This window comes from Lactuca saligna, chromosome 4 (genome assembly GCF_052625555.1).
Source record: "Lactuca saligna cultivar CGN05327 chromosome 4, ASM5262555v1, whole genome shotgun sequence".
NCBI lineage: Eukaryota > Viridiplantae > Streptophyta > Magnoliopsida > Asterales > Asteraceae > Lactuca > Lactuca saligna.
The window spans coordinates 270,614,520-270,638,823 of NC_136420.1; the positions used below are offsets into that span (position 1 = coordinate 270,614,520).

Here is a 24,304-nt window from a genome sequence, read left to right on the forward strand (position 1 = left end):
GTATGTTTCGGTATTATTAGAGCCTAAAGTGTAGTCTTTATGTATGTATATGGTTATGTATGTCGGGAAAGACCCATTTATATTTAGGTTGGATGGGGCCCATTTATATGTACATTGGTCGGGGCCTACTAGGTAGTTTGGGTGGGACCCGTTTATATGTAGCTTGGGCGGGGCCCATTGCGTAGTTTGGGTGGGACCTGGTTATATGCTTAGTGGGTGGGGCTTGATATATGTATGGTGGTATATGGTATTTTGGGGAACCCACTAAACTTCGTGCATACCCAGTTGAATATAAATGTTTTTCTATTACTACATTGATTTGTGAGAAGGGCAAGGTTCGGATGTACACACGCGTATTCGCAACATGTTTCCACATAATGTAACAATACACTAATATATATATATATATATATATGAATAAATAAAAATAAAAATGTTGGGTTAAAAATAGGGAGGTTACAAGTTGGTATAAGAGCCCTGGTTTAAGAGAATTAGATGAACATCTGTGTGATTCCAGAATCAAATCAAGGATGTAAATATCTTAACAAATATTTAAGAAAAAAAACCTTATTCAAAAATAAAAGAATGTGATGCATACAGTTAACCAAAGCTCAAAAATGAAAGTGACTCCTAAAATGTCTATATTGTTTTGATTGTTGATATATGAAACGTTAGAAATGCATACTAGTATGTATGCTAGGAATCTTTTCAGGAATTACATGATAGAATTGTATGGTATTTAAGATGTATTAAAGCCTAGGGATTTGTTGGATTAATGTTTCTAAGCTCATAATGAAATTGGTATATTCTTGTAATTGGAAGCAAATCCCTTTTGGGGTTGCCTTCATAACTAGAACTTGATTAGAATGATATTTGTATAGAGAGGATGAGTTATTAGATTATTATATGATTAATAAACTAATTGGAAATTATGAGGAAATGTTTTGTTAATATATTATATGATTAATATATTAATTGGAAACAAGTAGTTGATTTGTTAATTTATTACTCCCTCCGTCCCAAATTGATAGTCCACTTTTGACTTTTTAAGTCTTTTTTCTTGAACTATGACCTTAAATATTTTTATTTGTGTTATATATTACTTTATAAAACTTATAACAATGAAAAAACATTTAAAATACAATCTATTCATATATTTTGCATCAAGTATTATCTATCAAAAACAAAAATATTTAAGGTCAAAGTTAATGAAAAAAGACTTCAAAATTCAAAAGTGGACTATCAATTTGGGACGGAGGTAGTATGTGATTAATAAATTAATATGAGATCAACTACTAAATAATTGATTTGTTAATTTATTTGATTAATAAATTAATATGACATCACTTAGAATTGATTAATTATTAATCATAATTAATCTGGAATTAATTTAGGATTAACTAAAATTAATTAGAGGTGTAAATGGTGAATTGTAATTGTTTATAGTTGAGTAAGGAAAGACAATTCTGGAGAGTTCTATAAGGTAAACGGTTTTTTTAGGAACAGGGGAGGATTAGGGTTTCTGGAAGCCTCCCAAAGTTGATAAGCCTCCTTAAATCTGTGCATACACTTCTTTTAAAGGTGTTGAATCAAATTTATAACTCTTTACTCTCTCATCACATGTCTTTTAGTTCTAGGGTTTGGGTGTGATCCATTACAGACATTATCCTTTTGGTTCTAGCTTTCTAAGCTCTTCAAATGAAAGATTAAAGTAACTTGTTTTCTATAACAATTTAGAGGTATGTAACCATGATTTCTTAATTTTGAAATTGTTAGGGTTCATGTTAGATTTTGTTATTCAAATTATTTTGCCTTCAAAGTGTAAGACATAGATCCTTTTAGGTTGGGTTTTACCTTCTTAATTGTTAAGTATTTATTTCCACATTATGTATATTGTTGTAACCTCATAAACCCATCAGTGGTATTAGAGCTACTTGAGGTGTCTTGCACTGAAAGCACATTTGTTGAATCGAACAAATATTTTTCGCAAAAATTGTCTTCATGATGTGACAATCCATCTTTCACAATGTGAACTAAGCTCATATCCAAATTTTCAGGATTTTCTTTGTAATCTGATTTGTGTGGTCATTATTTCGTAATTATGTGTTTTGATTTCAGCAACAATTTGATTTTTTGATTATATTAGATGATTAAATAAAAACCCTAAATATTATAAGATAATCTTAGACAAGATAATGATTAATTAATATTATCCTAATGGATCTAATAATTAATTTAATTATAAGACTAACTAAAAGATTATTATAAATCCATTATAGGTTTAAATTGATTAATTAATTAAATGTTTAATTCAGATAATTAATATTTAAACCTAGTATTTTGAAAAGTTTTAAAAGACATTTTATATATATTTCTTAAAAGTTAATTACTATATGTATTATATAACGCCATGTGAATCACTAGTAAGTCTCATTCACGAAGCCAAGCTATATAGAGGGTATAAGGAAATGGCTTATACAATGACCATTGAATGTGTATCCTTCTCACTCACCGCTCTCCTATGTGGTTGAGGGTCGTTAGTTGAACGGGTTAAATAGGACATAATCGGATTAAAGGTATAATTTTTAATGTACTAGAACCTTCTTTTAAAATCTCACTCTAGTTACTTTAGGAAAAATGTGAAGTTGTATGCTAATCCATGAAAACGTGCATTGTTTCTTTAAAATTTGTTAGTGGAGTGTGCGTGTTAACCGGCACACTAATGTGGAACTATAAAGTTGAAATGATGGCACAACTCGAAAATTATTGATGTTAATGGGGCATGTGTGGTTAACCGGCACATCAATCTGAGATGATAATTACCTCGAGGTTATCAAGTGGGTTTGCATGCTTATTGACATCTCGTTTGTGATCCCCGGCATCCCAGTCACAAAAGTGAGAGCATAAACTGAGATTAAACATGTCATTGATAAGATTCAATGAATCTCAAAAGATCTAGGAGTTTCATAAGATTGAAATTGGTAAAAGCCTTACTTACCTAAAATAGATTCGTAATTTGATGGCATCCCTCTTCAAAGTTCGGATCGATAATATGGATCCTAGCCATAATTTAGTTTATGGGTTAATAATTAAGGATTAAAATCATCTAAATTGAATTCCCTCTTCTCCTAATTTTAGATGTCAAATCAAGACAATGATGATCTTCCTCGTTTTTATGGAAATGGTTTTCCTCAATCTTGTGGAGATGGTCTTCCACTTTCAAGCCAATGTGAAAATGTCATCCATTCCTTAGGAAATGGTGCAACTACACATTGTCTCTCTTCAACTCTTCCACCACCTCCTTTTGTGACCCTCCCAACATCACGTTTTTGTCAAGTTGAAAGATAGGAAACTACTCAAGCCATATTGTCATGTAAACATGAATATGAAAATTTTGTGTGTGCACACATTCTGAAAAATAAAGTCATACGTAATCTGATGATCACATTTTGATGTTATTGCAGGATCAAAAGGAAAGAAAGAATCTTGAGCAAAGTGATCTAAATCTGATAATTAGAAATGGACTTTTGTCACATGGTTCGATGGTCAAAATGTGGAGTAACTACTAAGGAGTTAGGATAATTTAGTAGATTGATATTATTTTGTGGAGATGTCTAGAAATATAGTTTTTCATTTCCACCTAGTTCCCGAGTTTAAACAAAGAAAAGAAAAGAAGTAAAAATAAACTACAGAGATAAAATAATATAAAGGAAAGTAAAATAATTTTTTTGTGTTTCCAAGTTGCAAAGAAGAGGAAGGAAAATTGATCATTTTGTTCTTTCTTTCCAAATCCTTCCAAATCGAACGGAAAGTTAGGAGGCAAAATGATTTTTCCATTTCTTTCCTTTAATGAAACTCGGAAACACCATTTCTTTTACTTTCTTCTCATTTCCATCCATTTCCTTTTTTTCTCTCGTTAAGTTGAACTCGGGAATGTCATGTTCATTCATTGTAAGGACAAGCTCCAATTTTGATTTTATTTCAATAAAAGAAAAGTTTTGGTTTACATAGTTGCCTTATCTTATTTCTATTTAATGACATTTTGAAAGTGTTGGTTATGTTTCATATAATATCAATATTAATTATGGATTTGATTCTTATGATATCGCTTAGAGTATTGTCATAATTGACCAGGTAAAAAGAAATCCCATCACCAACCGGACAGATACTTGGTGTTGTACAATTCAAATTGTCTAATATATGAGAATATTGTTCATTGGAAAATTATTACTTAAATCATATTTAACATGCTTATGTGAGGCAGAGGAAGGACTAATGGATCTAGTACATGTTGATAAGGACTCTTCAGATCCACCACGGTAACTTTATTCATCATGATTTACTGATGCTTCAGTAAATATGATTGTGTTTATAAGATTAAACATAATTATGATACTTTGAAAAGATTCAAAGGGTAGAAAAACGAATAGAATAATCAATTAAGCAGAAAGATAAAAGATTTTCTAATCTAAAAGGAAAGGAGAGTACTTTAGTATCCTATTTTATGATCATCTTAGTGATTGGTGAATTGTATCACAATTGATCCTAAAAGAACATCTTAGTGTAATTGTATGACTAAGAAGAGGAATCAAACATTACTGGAAATGGTCCGATCATTGATGAGTCATGATTCATTCCTAATCAAGTTTTATAGTCATGCTCTAGTAAAACATATCTTCAAAATTCATTTCAAACCAAGAAGGATGATAATACCTCATAATATGTGGAGTAAGAATACTTTCTCGCTCACGCACATTAAGAACTAGAGTTATGATGTTTTTCAGCGGTCGGGAAACAAAAAATGAACTGAATCCTATTCTGAAGATTGTTATCATGTCGGGAATCTGCACAAACTTTTGCATATTTGTTTTAGCTCGTCAAGGAATGTTTCTTGAGAGAAAAATTATATGTCAAGAAGTGGGAGTCGTATTGATCTTGAGAGTTTCAAGAGTCAACCGAAAATGATCCTTTTAGTTATCACTAGCATGCAACCTAAGGTTGAAAACATGTTGTGTTTATTGACACATTCTTATTTTGGAGCACTTCCAGTTGATTTGGCAATGATTATCATTTGTATGTTCTTCATTTAACTACAAAAAAAAAAAAAAAAAAAAAAAAAAAAAAAAAAAAAACTAAGCATGTTGGTCAGTGAAAGTACATTGATCAATATAGGTGAGCTGATAACAATATGGAAGCACTTGTAGGAACTTTGAGCTAGCAGAAGGTAAGAAATTTAGGTTGGCGAAATTCGGTCCATGAAGAAAAACTGAATTTGAATTTGGTTTGTAGTAAACCTTGTTTTATGAATTTATGTTGGAAATGATAGATTCACATGGATAAGAACGTATTCACCTTGAAATATAAGTGACAAATGTTTCACTCTAATTCATGAAATTTATTATGAGGATACACTTTTGTTGATAGATTTTAAGGATCTGATAAATATCAATACGGATATTGGTTGCATTAATTGCATTCTCAAATTCACAATATGATTACGGGATCCCTCTCCATATTTTGAATTATGTGGAATAGCAAAGAATTGTTTAAACTTTTAGGAGATATATTTATCATGTCTTGAAAGGGTTTGAACACATACACTATCTAGATAAGTGAATAAGCTTAAGAAGCCTATATAGAGGCATGATGAAGCATCGCAAAATAGGAATCTGCACTTCCATGAGAAAGTCAAAGGGTATTGATTTATAGAAGTCCGGTTGATGCTTGAGTACATTTCAAAGCTAGTAGGAACATAATTTTTATGTTGGTATTGCATGTTGATAATATTATTCGTAAATAACATTGTCTCTAGATTTCAAGTTACAAGAGATGGGAACTGTTTTGCTATAGTGGACTTAAGGGAGGGGGCACTCATATATCATTATGAATCTAAAGATTTAGATCTATATTTTAATAGAACTTAGTCAAAATCATAAATAAATAGTGTGTTGAAATGTTTCTACATATAAGATTCTATATGAAAATATTATAGCAAGAGATCGAATAGATATCAAATCCTTATATAAGATATAATGAGTCGAGTCTCTTATGCTTCGGATATAGGAACAATTACATATGTTATAATATTTGCTTATTAAAAATTTTCAAATGCTATGAGCATTGTGAGAAAAAGGGACTAGAATTTTAAGTGGCCAGAGTTATTAAACAAACTGTCAAGAACAATCTAAGGTTTTACTAAAGATTGTTAGCTTGTGGATAGTTGGAAGTATGGTATTGTTTTGAAAGGACCATAGTGACATATTTTACATTGAGACGATTCTTGGTTAGAATTGATGGCCATATAGGAATATGGAAATGATTCCATAATGGAAGAAAGGTATATGGAAATATTTCCATAATAAGAATTGGTTATAAAATCTACATGTGAGTTGGAAGCTTTAATGCAAGAGACGTATTCTAGGAGTGTACCTTGAATTGAAAATTCATAGCCATGGAATTTTTTTGAGTAAAAAATTTCATTGGAACGTTATGTAATATATAAGGCTCAGTCTCTATGACTTTAGAACCTCGACATCACAGTAGGCCAGTGCATGTCAAGATAAAAAATCCACTACATCTTAAATAAGGACAAGAATTTGGAATTGTGAAATGAGAATCATTGGAGTAATGTCTAGTCGATATGTTTACAAAGGAAAGACCATTGAGAGGCATAGTATGGATGTTCATAACATGACATGACTGATGTTATCTAATTCAAGTGGTTAGTTGATTACTTGAAACATGATAGAATATATAAATTCGTAATTTTTATGGTGATTAAATAATAGGAATTACTTATGTTCAATGGGTATGATACCACAGTTAATTAATTCATTATTGTGTTTCACTTTGCATGTTTACTTCTGAAATAATTTTAGTATTTGAAATTCCATAGACGCTTATACTTTTGGAAGTAAGTAGTGAATCAAGACTGCCATGATTTGATTGTAGATTATCCATAGAGATTGGACATTGGATGGGATTGCTACAATACTCATGAGTACTTAGAAAATGGAGATTTTGAGAATTGGATAAACCCACACTTAGATATTACTTCACGAATTCAATCACGATTAATTCTAAGATGATAGTATCTTCTATTCTTAAAAAATAGATACATAAGTTGTAATTTTCAAGTCGGTTGTGCATTAGTATTATGAAAACGCATCGATAACATGATGTTATAAAATGTAATGTGATGTATGACTTGGTCGATAAAGATTACATTTATGTAGTAAACATTTATCCATTCCTTTTTCCTTATCAGGAAAAAGTGTTATTTTTGGCCCCTTGGTGATTTAAGCTCATCTATGAAAAACCAGGCACCTGGTCTGAACTAAACTGAGGCGTTCGATTTTGTAGTCTGAATTTGATCACGAATCGGGAAATCATGAAACAAATAAATAAACATGAGTTTCATCATTTAGTACATAATTCTATTCATAAGATATCTTGTAGAACGAAGGAATAACTAATCACATATATTAGGGCCAACGTTTGATTTAAATCAGAGTTCAGTAGTGGCTTTGGAAAGCACACTTTGCTATTTGGTTCAAGGTTATACTTGCAATTATAGTTATAGACTTATCCAAGTGGGTGATTTTTGGATTAAGGTGTCTAAGATCATAACTAAATTGGTATATTCTTGTAATTGGAAGCAAAGTCCTTTTGGGTTGCCCTCATGTAACGTCCCAAAAATTACTATGTAAAATTTTTATTTTAAAACAAAAAGAAACATCATTCATTCATTCCAAAATTCATTAAAATGTGATAATCTATAAAATAATTATCATAGTACAAATAATGTCATAAAATGCATAATGCTTTTGGATGCGGTGCGATCATGTCGGGCCCTCCCTTTCGAACCAGCAGTACCTGAAACTGTAAACATAAACATGTAAGCACAAAGATTAGTGATTTTCCCCATAATAACTCATATCAAACATACATAATAGCTCAAAGCTAAAATTGGGTCTATTACACCCCCTTCGGTATCCTTCAACCGGTATTGGGTCTATTTCACCCTCTTCGGTATCTTTCAACCGATACTAGGTCTATATCTATAACACTCAGTTTCGGACTTGCTTCTTTATTCAAGGTTGGGGCCTAATATTCAAAGGTTATGAGGCTTAGGGCCTTGGGAAAGAAAGAATTTGGCCCTTCTCGGGTGTAGGTGTTATGGTTTAAGTGATCCAAATGTTTGATGTTGTCTTTGGAGGTTAAGGGTATAATTGTAATTGGATATCTCGATATTTTATGGATTTTGGGTTTTATCAGGAGGTTTTTATGTTTGTGGGTATGGTTAGGAGTGTAGGGCTTCTCGCCATCTTTTCGCAGATATAAGGTTCATTAGAAGCGGACCTAGGATGAGGGAGTTATGGTATTATTGAAGTTTGGTAGAAAAAGTTTGTGTTTCAGCCCCATGCATGCAAAGGTTCCATGCGCGTGAGTAGGCCCAGCGTAAGCTGGGGTACACCTAGCGTAATGTTAGAAAAGTGAAACACGGGTTTGGAGTTGTACGCCCAGTGTATGTGTAGGATCCCTAAAACCCTAAAATTTAGGGTTGGCTCACTATTTAAACACCTTAAGTCCCAGGTGTGACCCTCTCTTTCATCCTCCATTATCATAAACTTAATCTCGAGTTGTATCCTCATCCAAGATTGTATAAGCCTTTTTATGTGCATCTTTGGTGGGTTTTAGTGATCATTCAAGAAGTAGAAGCTTGGTGCAAGGTGGTGGTTCAAGGAAGGCTTGTAGATCTCGACTCTTTGCTCCATTTCCAGCTCTTTAAAGGTAAAATGTTCTTAGCTTGCTAATTAGATGATAATATCTAAGATTATGTGGGTTTTGGTTCCATTTTGACCTCATGAGCAAGATCTAGTGGTTGGACACCACACTAGAAGCTTTGATTTGCCACTTCTAGCAGATCTGAGGTTATAAGTTTATAAAACGCTTATCTGATGCTTAGATATGGTCCATGCATGTTCTTGTTGGGCTTTAATGGATTAAAATGGTTATTGGGTCTCATTGAGACATGTAAATGCATAAAGGTGTCGACTTTATGCATTAGGAGCTTAGTTGGAAGGTATTATGAGGTTTTTATAGAAGGATTTAATGGATTAAGTCATGAAATAAGTTTTGGAGAGATTGCAGGTACACCCCACGTAAACATAAGTACTCCCCACATATTGAAGACTTTGTGAATACACTCAATTTACCAGTTTGTTCGCCCACCATAAATGGTCGAGTGCCACTTTGGCCTTGGTTGTCACATTTGGACCTTGGGCCTTGGATTTGGGTCTTGTGCTTTGAGAATTAGAATTCTGGATGGAGGAATTGTTTTTAGAATTGGACTTCTTCTTAGACTAGGTTATGGGGTTTCTTTATTGGGCCTAGCCTTGTGGTATCTTTAGGTTTTCTGAGGTACGTTATTGACTAGGGAATTAATGGGCTTTAGGATAAAGCCCATATGGGGTTGGGTCCAATTTGGAAAATTGGGCTATTCATGGGCTTTTATGAATCGTGTAGGTTTGGCCCTTTTGGTTTTTGGTTTGGGTCCTGGTTTTGGTTCAAGTTGGACCAGGGGTAAAATGGTCATTTTACCTGTAAGTGAGGATTATGGATTATAGTTTGGATCCCAATTTCTAATTGGGTGTGTTGTTGGCATTGATAGCACGGGAAGCCGGCAGGGCAGCATCTAAGGACTTCTTGCTATGAGCTTCAACATTCGAGATTAGTCTCCTCACTGTTCTATGGGTCGAAGGCACCAATTCCCGCCTATTTGGTTTGTGTAATATAGGAAGACCAGGGGGTGGACCTTGGCAATCTGTACGCAAGACCAGAGTCTGAACTCTGGTAGTTAATTGATTACTAATGGTAGAATTGTATTCTAGTTGTCTTTATGACTCTTGTATGGAAGACCAAGAGGTGGCTCCTAGCACTTGTCTATAAGACCCAGGGTTGTGGCCCCCGGCCTAGCAAGGAAGACCACGAGGTGGCTCGTGGCATAATGGCAAGACTATGGTTGGCACATAACACTCCTATTGATTATGTTTTTGTGTGATATGTATAGCTCATAATTATGTATGTTATGTAAGGATTGTTTGATATGTATGGTATGTGGTATTTGGGGAACTCACTAAGCTTCATGCTTACAGTTGTAGTTTTGGCTTCAGGTGTTACCAGTTCGGAAGTGAAGGGCCCAGCTTGATCACAACACATACACCCATGTTTTCTGTAATATGTGATTTTGGGATTTAATTCTGATAATTGTGTTACTTAGAAATGATTTTAAATGTTTGGATCAAGTTACATCTATGTTTTGAATATAATAAAAATGAAATTTTTATCCTTTATTTTTGGGACGTTACAATTTCACCCTTATAGCTAAGCATACAATCCCATATGCTTTAAAAGAGATTATAATACTAAAACTAATCAAAAGAATGGTGCTTTTAGACATGCATATCCAATGCATGTTTTGAACTCAACTTAGGTCAAAATGGGGGGTTTGTAACCAAAATCTTATGAATGGCTCAAACAACTCACCAAACTTCATATCCAAACCATAAACTACTCCAAATGATCCAGAGATTCATAAAGTTGAAACCATTACGAAATATCACCAAAGTCAAAATTTTAAAATAAAATAAATCATACCTCAAAACCGGATGCTACAACTCTCCCCTACTTGAATCATACTTCGTCCTCAAAGTCCATTGCTGCAAATAGCTCCGGGTAGTGGTCGTTAATTTTCTCATCAGGTTCCTAAGTCTACTTTGAGCCTCTCCGGTACTACCATTGCACCTTCACTACTTTCACCACCATTTTTCTTAATGCTTTGGTCTTCCTATCGATGATCACAACCAATCTCTCTATGTAATTTAGGCGCTTGTCCACCTGAATATCCTCCAAAGGCACCACTGCATAATCATCAACCAAACACTTCCGTAGTTGAGAAACGAGAAAATTGTTGTGGATATAACTGAGCTCTTCGAGCAACTCCAAATGATATGCATCCATGCCCACCCGGGAAATAACCCTGAAAGGGTCGATATATCTGGGGCCCAGCTTGCCACGCTTCTTGAACTGGATGACACCTTTCCAAGTTAGAACCTTCAGGAGTACCATATCTCCGACTTGAAACTCTAAATCGGATCGGCATCTATCTGTATAGCTCTTCTGTAGACTTTGTGTGGTCTACAATCTCACACGCACATGTTGGATCAACTTGATAGTCCATAGCACCACCTTTATGCTACCCATTACTTGCTGATCGACCTTTCCCCAATAAATTGGGGTCTGAAACCTCCTCCCATAAAGAATCTCAAAAGAAGGTCAATCAATACGAACGTGATAGTTGTTGTAAGAAAACTAAGATAATGGGAGAAACGTATCCCAACTACCACCGAACTCCAGCACACATGCCTTAAGCATATTCTCCAAAGTCTGGATAGTTTGCTCACTCTAACCATCGGTTTGTGGATGAAAATCCATGTTGAAGTGCATACAAGTACCCAACTCCTCATGAAATCTCTTCCAAAATCTGGAATTGAAACGCACATCCAAATCTAAGACCACTGATACTGGAACCCCATGTTGTGCCACAACCTCTCGGATATAAACATCTACCAACTTCTCCACAGAGATGCTCTCCTGAATGGGAACAAAATGCGCACTCTTGGTCAATCATTCCACGGTGACCCAAATAGAATCCACCCCCCGCACTACCTGTGGCAACTTCGTGATGAAGGCCATCATTATCTCTTCCCATTTCCAAACAGGAATATCCAATGGCTCTATTTTTCCATGAGGTCGTTGATGTTTGGCCTTGACCTTCCTGCAAGTAAAGCACCTTTCCACATATGAAGCTACATCCCGCTTCATGAAGGGTCACCAATAATTGGTTCGAAGGTCTCTGTACATTTTTGTCGCACCGGCTGAATAGAAAATCTCAACTTATGCGCCTACTCCATCAAAATCTGACGAGCATCTCCTAGATACGGAGCCCAAACTCTCTGATGTAATGTCAAAAATCACTGGCTATCATAATCAATAGATGTAACTTGACACCCACTATGCGTTTACTCTTCCGGTGCTCCTCTTTTATAGCATCAACCTGGGCCCCGCGAATCTGCTCCAAAAGTGGATTAATCACTATCATCCTCAAACACAAATCTCGTATAGGTGTGCTAGTCACCTTGCAACTTAGCGCATCGGCCACCACATTGGCCTTTCCACAGTGGTATAAAATCTTGTAGTCATAATCCTTCACTTCATCTAACCACCTATGTTGCCTTATATCTAGATTTTGCTGATCCATCAAGTACCTCATTCTCTTGTGATCCGTGTAGATGGTACAACGACCCATAGAGGTATTGTTGCCAAATATTGAGGGCGAAAACCACCACCCCTAACTCCAAATCATGAGTGCAATAGTTCGCCTAATGAGGCTTCATCTTCCTCGAAGCGTAAGTAATAACTAGAACCATCTGCATCGGTACTACACCCAGACCCGAGATCAAAGCATCACAGTATACCACAAAATCATCCACACCCTCTGGTAGAGTCAAAATTAGAGCCTCGGACAACCTCTGTATAAAATTATCAAATGTCGCTTGCTGCTCAGTAGGGGTGTAAGTGAGCCGAGCTACTCGTGAGCTACTCGGGATCGACTCGCTAAAAGCTCGACTCGAGATCGAATTAAACGAGCCTGAGCCGAGCTTGAGCCTAAATATGAGGCTCGTTTATTAAATGAGCTCGAGCCGAGCTTCAATTAATGGGCTCGCGAGCCTAAATGAGCTTAAACGAGCCTCTATATATATATATATGTATATATATATATACATACACACACACACACACACATATATATATATATACACACACACACACATAGAGGCTCGTTTAGGCTCGATTAGGCTCGCGAGCCCACTAAATTATTCGTGAGCCGAGCTCGAGCTTCATTTTAAGACTCGAATCGAGCTCGAGCTCGAGCTCGAGCTTCCTCAAATTAAACGAGCCGAGCTCGAGCTTTGTCAGGCTCGGGCTCGGCTCGGCTCGTTTACACCCCTACTGCTCAGGCCCCCAATGGAAAATAACTAACTTTTTCGTCAATTTGGTCAATGGGACTGCGATCCTACAGAAATTCTCGATGAACCTCTGATAATACCCTGTTAAACCGAAGAAGCTCTAAATCTCAAATGGAGACTTCGGAACCTCCCACTGCATCACGGCTTCGATCTTGGCCGGAAAAACCAATATCCCCTTCTCATTGACAAGATGCCCTAAAAACTACACTTTGCACAACCAGAACTCATATTTGAAGAACTCGACATAAATCTTCTCCCTCCTCAGAGTCTCTAGAACTTCTCGTAGATAATCCTCATGCTACTCCTTGATCTTAGAATAGACCAGGATACCATAAACAAAATAAATACAATGACAGACCAATCCAGGATCGGTGTACACACATGGTTCATGAGACCCATGAATACGGCAGGGCATTAGTGGTCCTAAAAGGCATCACCACAAACTCGAAATAATCATAACAAGTCCAAAAAGCAATTTTCTGGACATCCTCATATCTAACTCTCATATGATGGTATCCTGAACACAGATCGATCTTGTAGAACTAAGATGCACACTGCAACTACTCGAACAAATCATCAATCCACAGAAGCGGATAACGTTTCTTCATCGTTAGCTTCTTCCACTCCTGATAATTGTTGCACATCTTGTGGGAGCTATCCTACTTCTTAACAAACAAAATCAGTACTCCCAGGGTGAACTACTCAGTCTGATAAACCCCTTGTGAAACAACTCCTGTAGTTGTGTACAAAACTCCTACAACTTTGGCGGTGCTAACCGGTAAGGTGCATTAGCTATCAAAGTCGTACCTAGTACCAGATCAATACAAAACTCCACCTGCATCTTTGGGGGCAATCCATGAAAGTCCTCTGAGAATACATCTTGATACTCTTGAATGACCGACACATCCTTAATCATCCTCTTTCTCTCCATCCTAATGTCCAATACACAAGCCACAAAATCTGAACAACCTTGCTGAAGATATTTCCTAAATCTCATAGTTGAACAGAGATTCGTTCCATGCTAAGCACCTTTACCATGAATAGCTAATTCTCCCCTACTTGGAGTTCAAAACTGAACTAACTAGAGCCTACAATCGATCGTCTCCCCATTAGGGTTTAACCAGTCCATCCACACAATGACCTTGCTCCACTCAAAGGAATAGGAACCAAATAAATCAGATATCTTTCATGAAACTGCTCAAGAGTATAACCTTAATGAACTCTCGATACCCTTACTGAATGATCATCAGTTATCTCCACTGAATGATCATTAATACCCTTATCGATGAACTCTCGATACCCTTGCTGAAGCGGATAACGTTTCTGATGGGTTTAGAGCATTCTAAGACTCCTAAGATGTACATGCAACCCTAAATACCTTGGATCTATGTTTTCTTTATTATACATGCAAACTTTCATTTTCCAAGGTAGTACCCTAACTAGCATACAAAACTTTGATACTTGGGTAATAAACCAAGTTAGATAAGATGTTGTAGCTTGTTGCTGGGAGCTTTAAGAGCCTAGCATCAATAGTGTGAATGCCTCAAGTGGAATCACAAATCACCACTAACACTTGGAAACTTGGAAGAGGACACTCTAGCACACAAAATCGGCCACACTCTTGTATAGACTCTAGGTGCCAATTTCTTGAACCAGGGGGCTTCTTATATAGTATGGTTACATTAGGGTTACACCATGTAAACCCTAATGTGCATGACTTTCCACATTCCTCGTGATCCATGGGTTCTAACCTCCATGGAGTATCCATGGGTCACCACATGGGTTAAGCCCAACAAAAGGAATCATGGATCATTAGCCCACATTATAAGAATGAATGATTTACAGAATCAATCCCTATATATTTAATTAGTCTCTTTTTTATCACAAAAAATTAATACCAAATTAACTCTTGATAAATACTAATTAAATAATATGATTTCATATTAATATATTATAACTTATAATATATTAACAAATCATAATTATCCTCTTCTCAAAAGTCCAAATTGTTCCGATGAAGTGCAACCCAAATGAACCATGCTAAACCGGGTCAATTACATACCAAATATAGTTATGGACATAGATACCTTAACCAATAGTCTCTCACTTGGATAAGTCTAATAACTAGAGTTGCAAGTACGACTTCAGGAACCAACCAGCAATCGTAGCTCTTAAAAATTTGTTGAACTGGAACGCGTTATTTTAGACAAGTGATCATATAATCCTCTGTTCTAAAGATATCAACCAGACAAATACATGGAACAACATCATACTTATTGTCCAGCAGTTTGTTTCCCGATTTTCGATTTGTTTGACATAGAACTTAATCGAACACATCAATTAAGTTTTGACCGAGCCCGGAACATAAGACAAAAAAAATATTGAGGTGTCCAAGATATCACTTTTAGTCCTCCGAGGACTAAAAGGAATAGATAAACTTCGACTCATATGATTGTACTAACTATTCTCCAAATCATACACAACAACACGTTTTATAACATCAAGTTACTTATGCGTTTTCGTACTATCAATGCACAACCCATTCATATTTAACAACTCATATCTCTTGGTTTGAAGGCTTACATGATATTATCATCTCACGATCACTCGAGATTATTTCCATGAAGTGATACAAGTGAGCGTCGATTTAATCAAATACTCAGAACTTATGAGCACTCATGAATGTCAAAGTAATTTCTAACCATTTCATACAATCTACAAGCCAAATTCATGACAGTGTTAATTCAATACCTACTTCTAAAGTATGATTGACTATGGACAGTTTGAATAATCTTATTATTCAGGAAGTCAAAACATGCAAAATCGAAACAATAGTAAATAAATGACACAAGATAGTAACTTTACTCATAAATAAACAACTTTTACTTCATCATCAAATGTCAATTACATTTTATCTATTACAAGTTTCATAAATAACTATTTAATCATTAAAACTAATATCGTCTATTAGCTCGATGCGCCTCACATGCTGCAAATGCTTAACCTTATTCAGCCCCTTCGTGAGGGGATTTTTTGGGTTCCCTTCTGATGATACCATCTTTTCCACGAGGATTCCTTCTTCTATCTTGTGTCTTATGAAGTGATATTTTTTGTCAATGTTCCTGGATCTCCCATGATCCCTTGGTTCCTTGGCTAAGGCAACCGCACTATCATTGTCACAAAAAATCTCCACAGGCTCCATTATATCTAGTACAAATCCAAGGTCTCCAATGAAGTTCTTTAGCCATATCGCCTCCTTTGTTGCTTCGCTTGTTGCTATGTACTCTGGTTCGCACGTTGAATAAGCTACGGTCTCCTGCTTGGAACTCTTCCAAGTAACTGCTCCTCCATTCAGGGTAAATACCCAGCACGACTGAGAGCGGAAATTACCTATTTCGGTCTGAAAGTTGGCGTCACTATAATCTATCACCCTCAAGTCATCACTCCCACCGAGGACAAGAACCCAGTCCTTAGTCCTTCGCAAGTACTTGAGAATATTCTTTATTGTAGTCCAGTGAGCCTTACCAGGATTCCCTTGATATCTGTTGACCATGCTCAAAGCAAAGGCCACATCAGGGTGAGTACAAGTTATAGCACACATGATCGAGCCAACAGTGGAAGCATATGGTAACCAACTCATCTCAGCTATCTCAGCCTCTGTACTTGGACTCTGAGTTTTACTCAGTTTGGCAGTGCTCTGGATCGGTAAATCACCTTTCTTGGAATTCCACATGTCGAAACTCTTCAACACCTTGTCCAAGTAGGTACTTTGACTAAGTCCAATTAGTCTCTTACTACTGTCTCTCAATATCCTTTCTTGGAATTTTGCATGTTGAACCTCTACAACCTCGGGTAATCGGCCTTCTTGTGGTTGCTCTGATTGCAATGAAAGAAAATCAAGCTTGAAGTACGGGTAGTGGTGGTGGTGGCAGTGCAATCCTTGCTGAAGTGCCCTGACTTACCGCACTTATAGCATCCCGAACCACCCGTCCTACAAACCCCATCATGCATTATGCCACACTTGCCATAGCAGCCCCTCGACCCAGAATCATAAACCTTGGGTTTCTTTGCTGAACCCTCAGTCATCCACACTTACCCTGCATTCCTCTTTCTGATGTGCTCCAAATCGATTTCCTGCTCTCATGTCATGGATATCATGTCCTCCAATGTCGAATAGTTGGATAGCGAAAAAACTCCCTGATATATGATCTCAGCATGTCTTGGCACCGAGTCTTCTTCATCTCCTCGTTTGCAGCATATTGGGTACCAATAAAGCTCCCTCTCAAAACTTAGCGGTGATCTTTTCACGATCTCATACATCTGATGCATATCCTGAAACTATCTTACCGGTTGTTGCACCTCAACAGCCGGTGAAAACTCTATTCGGAACCTATCAAAAAATCCAACTAGGTCATGGTCATGGCCTCAATGTTTGGTGATCCCATAGCATAACCAACCTCCTCCCATCAGTCCTAGGCTCGCTCCCTCAGACAGCCTGTAACAAACATCACCTTCGACCACAAAGAACTCTAGCACCCCGCATCCCTTGATATCCTTGAAGGAAAGTGGGCGGACTTCATACTGTCTGTCATCCAACTCGGCTCTAAATTTCCGGAAGCACTCCTCTATCAACTTAATGATACCCTCCTTCATCGACCCGAACATCACCAGGTTCGCATCAAGGATGCTTCTCATAATCTTAGATCTCATGAACTCGCACAGCCCCTCGTCAATTGGTTCGGTGCCCGAACCAGATCCAGATCCTGAACCTCCTGCTCCACCACGTGTCATCACCATGATGAAACATATTACATAAACAATCAGTACACACACGAAGAGGTTCACACTACTGAAGTTTCTTGAAATCATCAAGGCCTTCCTTGTCTCAGGTATAGATCATGTGCTTTCAGTAGTTCGGGCCCAATACTACCTTCCACACCTATCTATACCTTCTTAAAAAATGTTCTCGACTCCCCCAAGTGACTTCCTTAGTATCTATTACCTCACTCGTAATATAGAGCACCCTATACGCTAAAACATTTCCCCAAGCTTTCATGGGGTTCCTTTCCCACCACTCTCTGCCATCAACTGCAGAAGAGACTCTATCCAATACCTCTTAACTACCTTACAAATACAATTACATGTTACCGAAACTAGATAATTTTTTACTGCTTGGTCCCACCCTACAACTTTTGGACTCAAACAAGAGTCGTGTGATAGATTTGAACCTAACCTTCAAGAATTATCTAGTCCACAACATGTAATCTAACGTATTTGCTTAATCATTAGCTGATACCAGTGGAGTCCCTAGAATCAAAAAGCAAACAACATTCAAGTATTAAGTTCTAAACTAGAGCACTACTTAACCAGGCTACTCTAACAGGTCATCTGAAATCTATACTAGCATGCAGTTCTAAAGGTCCATACAACCGGCATACAAAGCATCCCACCTAGCATCCTACAATAGGATTCTGACCAGATCCTTAGCCCTAATATAGCATGCCTATACACATATACATATACTGAACAATAAACATGTATGAGTATTTTGGGAAATACTTACTTGATCTAGGCTGAGTGCACGCCTCATGCCTCTTTTTTAATATAATCTATTTATTAAAACCATTTTCTTCCAAAAAGATTACCAATTCCTCAGTTTGAGTTCAGAAACACCCGAGAGTATGCCTGAATCTCTCAAACCAAGACTCTAATACCAACGTGTAATGTCCCAAAAATTACTATGTAAAATTTTTTTTTAAACTGACATAAACATCATTCATTCATTCCAAAATTCATGAAAATGTGATTATGCATAAAATAGTTATAAGAGTACAAATCATGTACCTGAAACCATAAACATAAAACTGTAAGCACAAAGATTAGTGAGTTTCGACAAAATATCCCATACAAAACATACATAAAAGTTCAAAGCAAAAACTAGGTCTATTTCACCCCCATTTCGGTATCTTTCAACCAACTGGGTCTATTCACCCCCTTCGATACCTTTCAACTGGTATTGAGTATATCTTACCCCTTTCGGTATCTTTCAACCGGTATTAGGTCTATTTCACCCCCTTCAGTATCTTTCAACCGGTATTGGGTCTATTTTACCCCAACAGTTAAGCATAAATCATATCAGCAAGAGACACAAAGACAACAAGAACATACAGGCATATCAGCAAGTGTCACAAAGATAATTATCATCCTACAAACATAATCCAATAGGATGGTATTGGTACCTTCAACCACGAGTATAGTGAAGGGACTCGCCTAATAAACGATGATCAACTGCTATTACTCTTACTGATGCGAATGCAGATGCTATAAACCACCTATATAGTTGTACAAAGTACACCCTTAGCTTTCCTTCCAAAACTAGGGGTTTGACCGAAAGTCAAAAGTCAAAGTCAACGCTCAAAGTTGACTCACCACATCGTTGCCATCCTTGGGCACATTGTGGCCCTCAAATGACAAAACAGACGTGTTTTCCCCAGTTACCATGTCGTGGCAACTTAGGCCACACTATGGGTACTAGGTTCAAAGTGTCTCAATAGGTTACACCGAATCCTCTTATCCTAAAGGTTCCAAAGTCCATATCTGATCATTTTTATTGTTTAAATGGATAAAGTTTCCAACTTTAGATATCAAATCTTAGGTCCAAAATACACAAACATGGCATGGGCTTAACCAAGAAGCACTTAATCCTTTAAGTCTCAAGCCCATCTACTCTAGAAAAGCTTATAGCACTAAAACCAACTTAAAGATTGGTGCTTTTTAGACATGCATGTCAAATGCAGGTCTTGGACTCAAGTTTGGTTAAAATGGGGTGGGGGGGTTATGACCAAAATATTATGCATGGCTCAAAGAACCCACCAAAATTCAGATCCAAACCATGAACTACTCCAACATATCCACATAATCATAAAGTTACAATCATCATGAAATCTCACCATCCCATCTAACAACATCAAGCAGAAATGGGACAAAATACAAAATCCAGCACCCTCAAAAAAGTGGAGCCTTGAACACTTACAAGGGTCCATAATCAAGCAAGTAAAGGAGATGGGGACTTTCTTATTGATACTTAGCTTACTCATTCTTGCTTCTTCCTTCAAAACTCTCAAAAGCACTAAAGAAAGCTTTAACAATCGAGTAAAAGGAATTAGGATTTCTTCTTTGCTAAAGAGGGTGGTGGAGGTTGACGGTGAGCAAACCCTTTCCTCCTCATTCCTTTAAATAGGGTGCATAACTTGGATAATTAGGGTTTAAGACGTTAGTGGCGGCCATGCCCTGCCCTTCCTTGCCACGTCATGGCGAGTCAAAGAGACTCGCGACCAGAAAATGTCTTGCCACATCGTGGCCATCCTTCCCACGTTGTGGCGACTCCTAAAAGTCAAAATTTTAAAATAAAATAAATCATTCCTCAAAACTGGATGTTACACGTCATAAATAGAACTTGATTAGAATGACAATTTTAAAGAGAGAGGATGATTTACTAGACTATTATATGATTAATAAACTAATTGGAATTAGATAGTTGACTTGTTAATTTATTATGTGATGAATAAATTAATATGAGATCAATTGTTAAAATAATTGAGTTGTTAAGTTATATGGTTAATAAATTAATATGACGTCAATTAGAATAGATTAATTATTAATCAGAATTAATTTGGAATTAATTTGGGACTAATTAGAATTAATTAAAGGTGCAAGGTGTGAATTGTAATTGTTCATAATTGAGCAAAGAAAGGCAATTATAGATAGTTCTATATGGTGAACGGTTTTGTGTATGTGTGTATGGGGGGGTTTCTAGGGTTTTTGAAAGCCTCCTAAAGCCGATAAGGAAAATTGCTTTGAATATGACCCCTTAAGCAAGGAAAGGCAATCTCTGTGATCCCTAGCTATAAATATGACCCTTTGGGTCCTTAAATTCATGCATACACTTCCCTTATAGGTGTTAAACGAAATTTATACCTCTTTCATCTCTCCCCATTTGTCTTTTAGTTCTAGGGTTTGGGTATGAGCCATTAGAGGCATCATCCTTTTGGTGCTAGCTTTCTAAGCTCTCCATAGGAAGGATTGAAGTAACTTGTTTGTTATAACAAGTTTGAGGTATCTAACATTGATTTTTTAATTTCGAAATTGTTATGGTTCATGTTAGATTTTCTTATTCAAAGTATGTTTCCTTCAAAGTGTAAGACATAGATCCTTTTAGGTTGCATGTGCCCTTCTTAATTGTTATGTGTTTTTTCCGCATTGTGCATATTGTTGTAACCTAATAAACTCCTCAAGATTTGCTTGGTATTTGTTTAATAGAACCTATATTGATATTGGTTATTTATTTGACATGTACGCTACGTTTCATGCTCCTAAAATTAAATAGTTTTAGATTGCCTTAAATGGCGCTATTTCGCAGCTCTCGTTTGAGTCTAACTGTTATAGTGTCGGGTCTCTCAGTCGACAAATTGTTTGATTTTAGTGGCATGTAATTGTATTATTCTGATAATTAGTTAATGTTTGTAGAAGTCTTTATCAAATAATAGTATGGTTAAGTGGAAAGTAATTCTAAAAGGAGAGTCTAGGAAGTTTAATATATGCTTGATAAGGAATATATTCATAATTGTACCCATTTTTGCATTGTATCCGTAGTGTAGAAATCCACAAACTATACCTATTATAGTTTATTGTTCATGTTTTGTAGTGAATGAAATCTTTTACCGTGATTAGTCAACTAACATAGAATACATTCAACACATAGAAGGTCTATTGCTTAGCACTTTCTTCAACATGATACAAAGTGTTGCTAAATTAACAATTGTTTTGCATGAAGAAATAAAGAATTTAAGATGCTTAATACAGTCCATGAAAGGGACCAAACTTTCCGATGGTGACTATTGACAAAATTAGTGTGTAATTTAGTGTTGTAACTTGTATTCTCCCCCATAAAATCAGATTAAAATGTAAAAATGTAGGGATATGAACTCACCTTATGTGAACCTTTGAGATGGACGTGAAAGGAGGGAGGTTTTCCACGTCAAGAACACTTGGAGCAAGCTTGAAGATTGGGAAGTCCCAAGAGTGAGTCAAAGTAGAATATTTCCTGGAGATTCTTCGATTTTTAGAGAGAAAAAGGGAGGGAGAAAGAGTGTGCTTTTGAAGGATATGAGTGGGGTCTTATAGGTAAGCATTAAGGACATAATGAGTGGATTTGGAGCAGGTAAATCTAATGGGGTGTTGGGGAAAATATTTTGATTAAATTAGGCATCATGGGAATAGTTTTCTAAAGTAATCATAAAGTGGTTATAGGGAATAGGTTGTGTCATAACTTTTTGGGAAAGTCAACCGTCCCTTGAAGAGTATCTGGTACAAAAGATATGGTTCATAACTAGGATTTCCCAAGGATGTGATTAAAATAATGGGTTTTAGACATCAAAATTGTGTTCTATCCCTTCAAGGTTGGCAGAAAATGGAAGTGCCCATGAATCGGAAAAGTCCAACCGGAGTTGAGGACGTTTGTTCGGAGTCGTTCATGAATCTGGAGTCACCTATGGATCCGTAGTGGCCTTGGTCTTCTGAGGCCGCGAAGCTCGTTGAATGCAGATTCTTTCAAATTGAGTTGGTTTCGGATAAGGGTTCCCAAATGTGAAAAGCATTTCGGAACACGTGGAGATTGTCCGCAACATTTTAGAGAGTAATGCTCCGGACTTAGGGGGTCCCTTTCGATTTGCTCTACTTGGGTTTTGAGTGGTGAGGTTGAGGGGAAATGTGGCACAGGTATCAGTTCATGAGACTACGAACCGAAAGTGGATTGAACTATGATTAGAAATGACCCGAAGGTAGTATGGAATAGAGAGCAGTCCGGGTCGTGCCATAGTGATATAACCTGAACATGGCCTCGGACCAAAAGCGATCCCGATCTACAATAGTCTAGACCGAAAGAGGATTTTGAACCGGAATTGATTTCGGACCAAAGGTGGTTTCGGTCTATTGATGGTTTCAGTCTATTGATGGTTTCAGTTCCTTTGCTACTTCTTGTGAGATCTACCGTCTCAAGTAATTTTCGACTATGCTACAGCGATTGGGCGCCTCCCAGTGTTAATTGAAAAGTTAAGAGATTTAAAGAGACTTGTTAAGAATCGTTAATAGTGTTCAACCTTGTAATGCGGGGTTTGCACTCCCCCGTTATGGTTCGTTATGAGATCCACACAACCCCCAAGGGTGAGTAATAGTGTTTCATCGAGTCATTCCAATCACTTACCCTATTTGGGTTTTGAATTTCTGAATCTGTGAATATTTCGAGTGATACCTTGTATTGATATAAGGTGTTTGTACATTGATGATCATGAAGAAAATTTTACTAAACAAGTGCATATCGGGTTTTCTGTTTTCGACTCGTTGACTCTATTTGACTTGACTTTGACTTTGACCCGAAGTTGACGGTTCTCACATTTTACCCCCGTTAGAGGAATTTCATCCCAAAATTTTCGTTTTGATGAGGACCTTAAGGGTCGGGGAAAAGATGCGGGTATTTTTGCCTCATTTGATCTTCAAGTTCCCAGGTGAACTCAGGTCCGCATTTAGCGTTCCACCGGACCTTCACAATAGGAATGAGACTTTGCTTTGTTCTTTTGATTTCTCGGTCCATGATTTCTATCGGTTCTTCTATGAAATGGAGGTTCTCATTGACTTCGATTTCGTCAAACGGGATGACGAGAGTCTCATCAGACAAGCACTTCTTTAAGTTGGACATGTGGAAGATAGGATGTATGTTATAGAGTTCATGTGGTAACCGAAGTTTGTATGCTACCGAGCCAATCTGTGAGAGGATCTCAAATGGTCCGATGTACCTTTGATTATGCTTCCCACGTTTTCCAAAACGTATCATTCCCTTCCAGGGTGAAACCTTCGGTAGAACAAGGTCACCAACCTAGAATTCCAAGGGTTTGCATCGTTTATCTACATAACTCTTTTGTTGGTCTTGGGACGCTTTCAATCTTTCTCGAATTTGAACAATTTTCTCCGTTGTTTATCTTATGATTTCTGGGCTAATGAGGGTGTTGTTAGGGACTTGCCCTCTTGCTAGTTGTATGTCTCCCACTTCGGCCCGACACAGTGGTGATCTGGACTTGCGGCCATAAAGAGCTTCGAATGGGGCAACCTTGATGCTAGTATGATAGTTGTTATTGTATGAGAATTCGATAAGTGGTAAG

General features: G+C 36.9%; 1 protein-coding gene across 1 annotated transcript; it reads right to left on the reverse strand.

The window, feature by feature from the left end:
* Positions 1-5,015: 5,015 nt before the first annotated feature.
* LOC145040657 (uncharacterized) lies at positions 5,016-11,130 on the reverse strand. Its single transcript, XM_078988565.1, has 2 exons — positions 10,807-11,130; positions 5,016-5,090 (listed from the first exon to the last, which is right to left on the reverse strand). Exons 1-2 carry the CDS (start codon positions 11,128-11,130, stop codon positions 5,016-5,018), a joined length of 399 nt encoding a protein of 132 aa, XP_078844691.1.
* Positions 11,131-24,304: the final 13,174 nt, after the last annotated feature.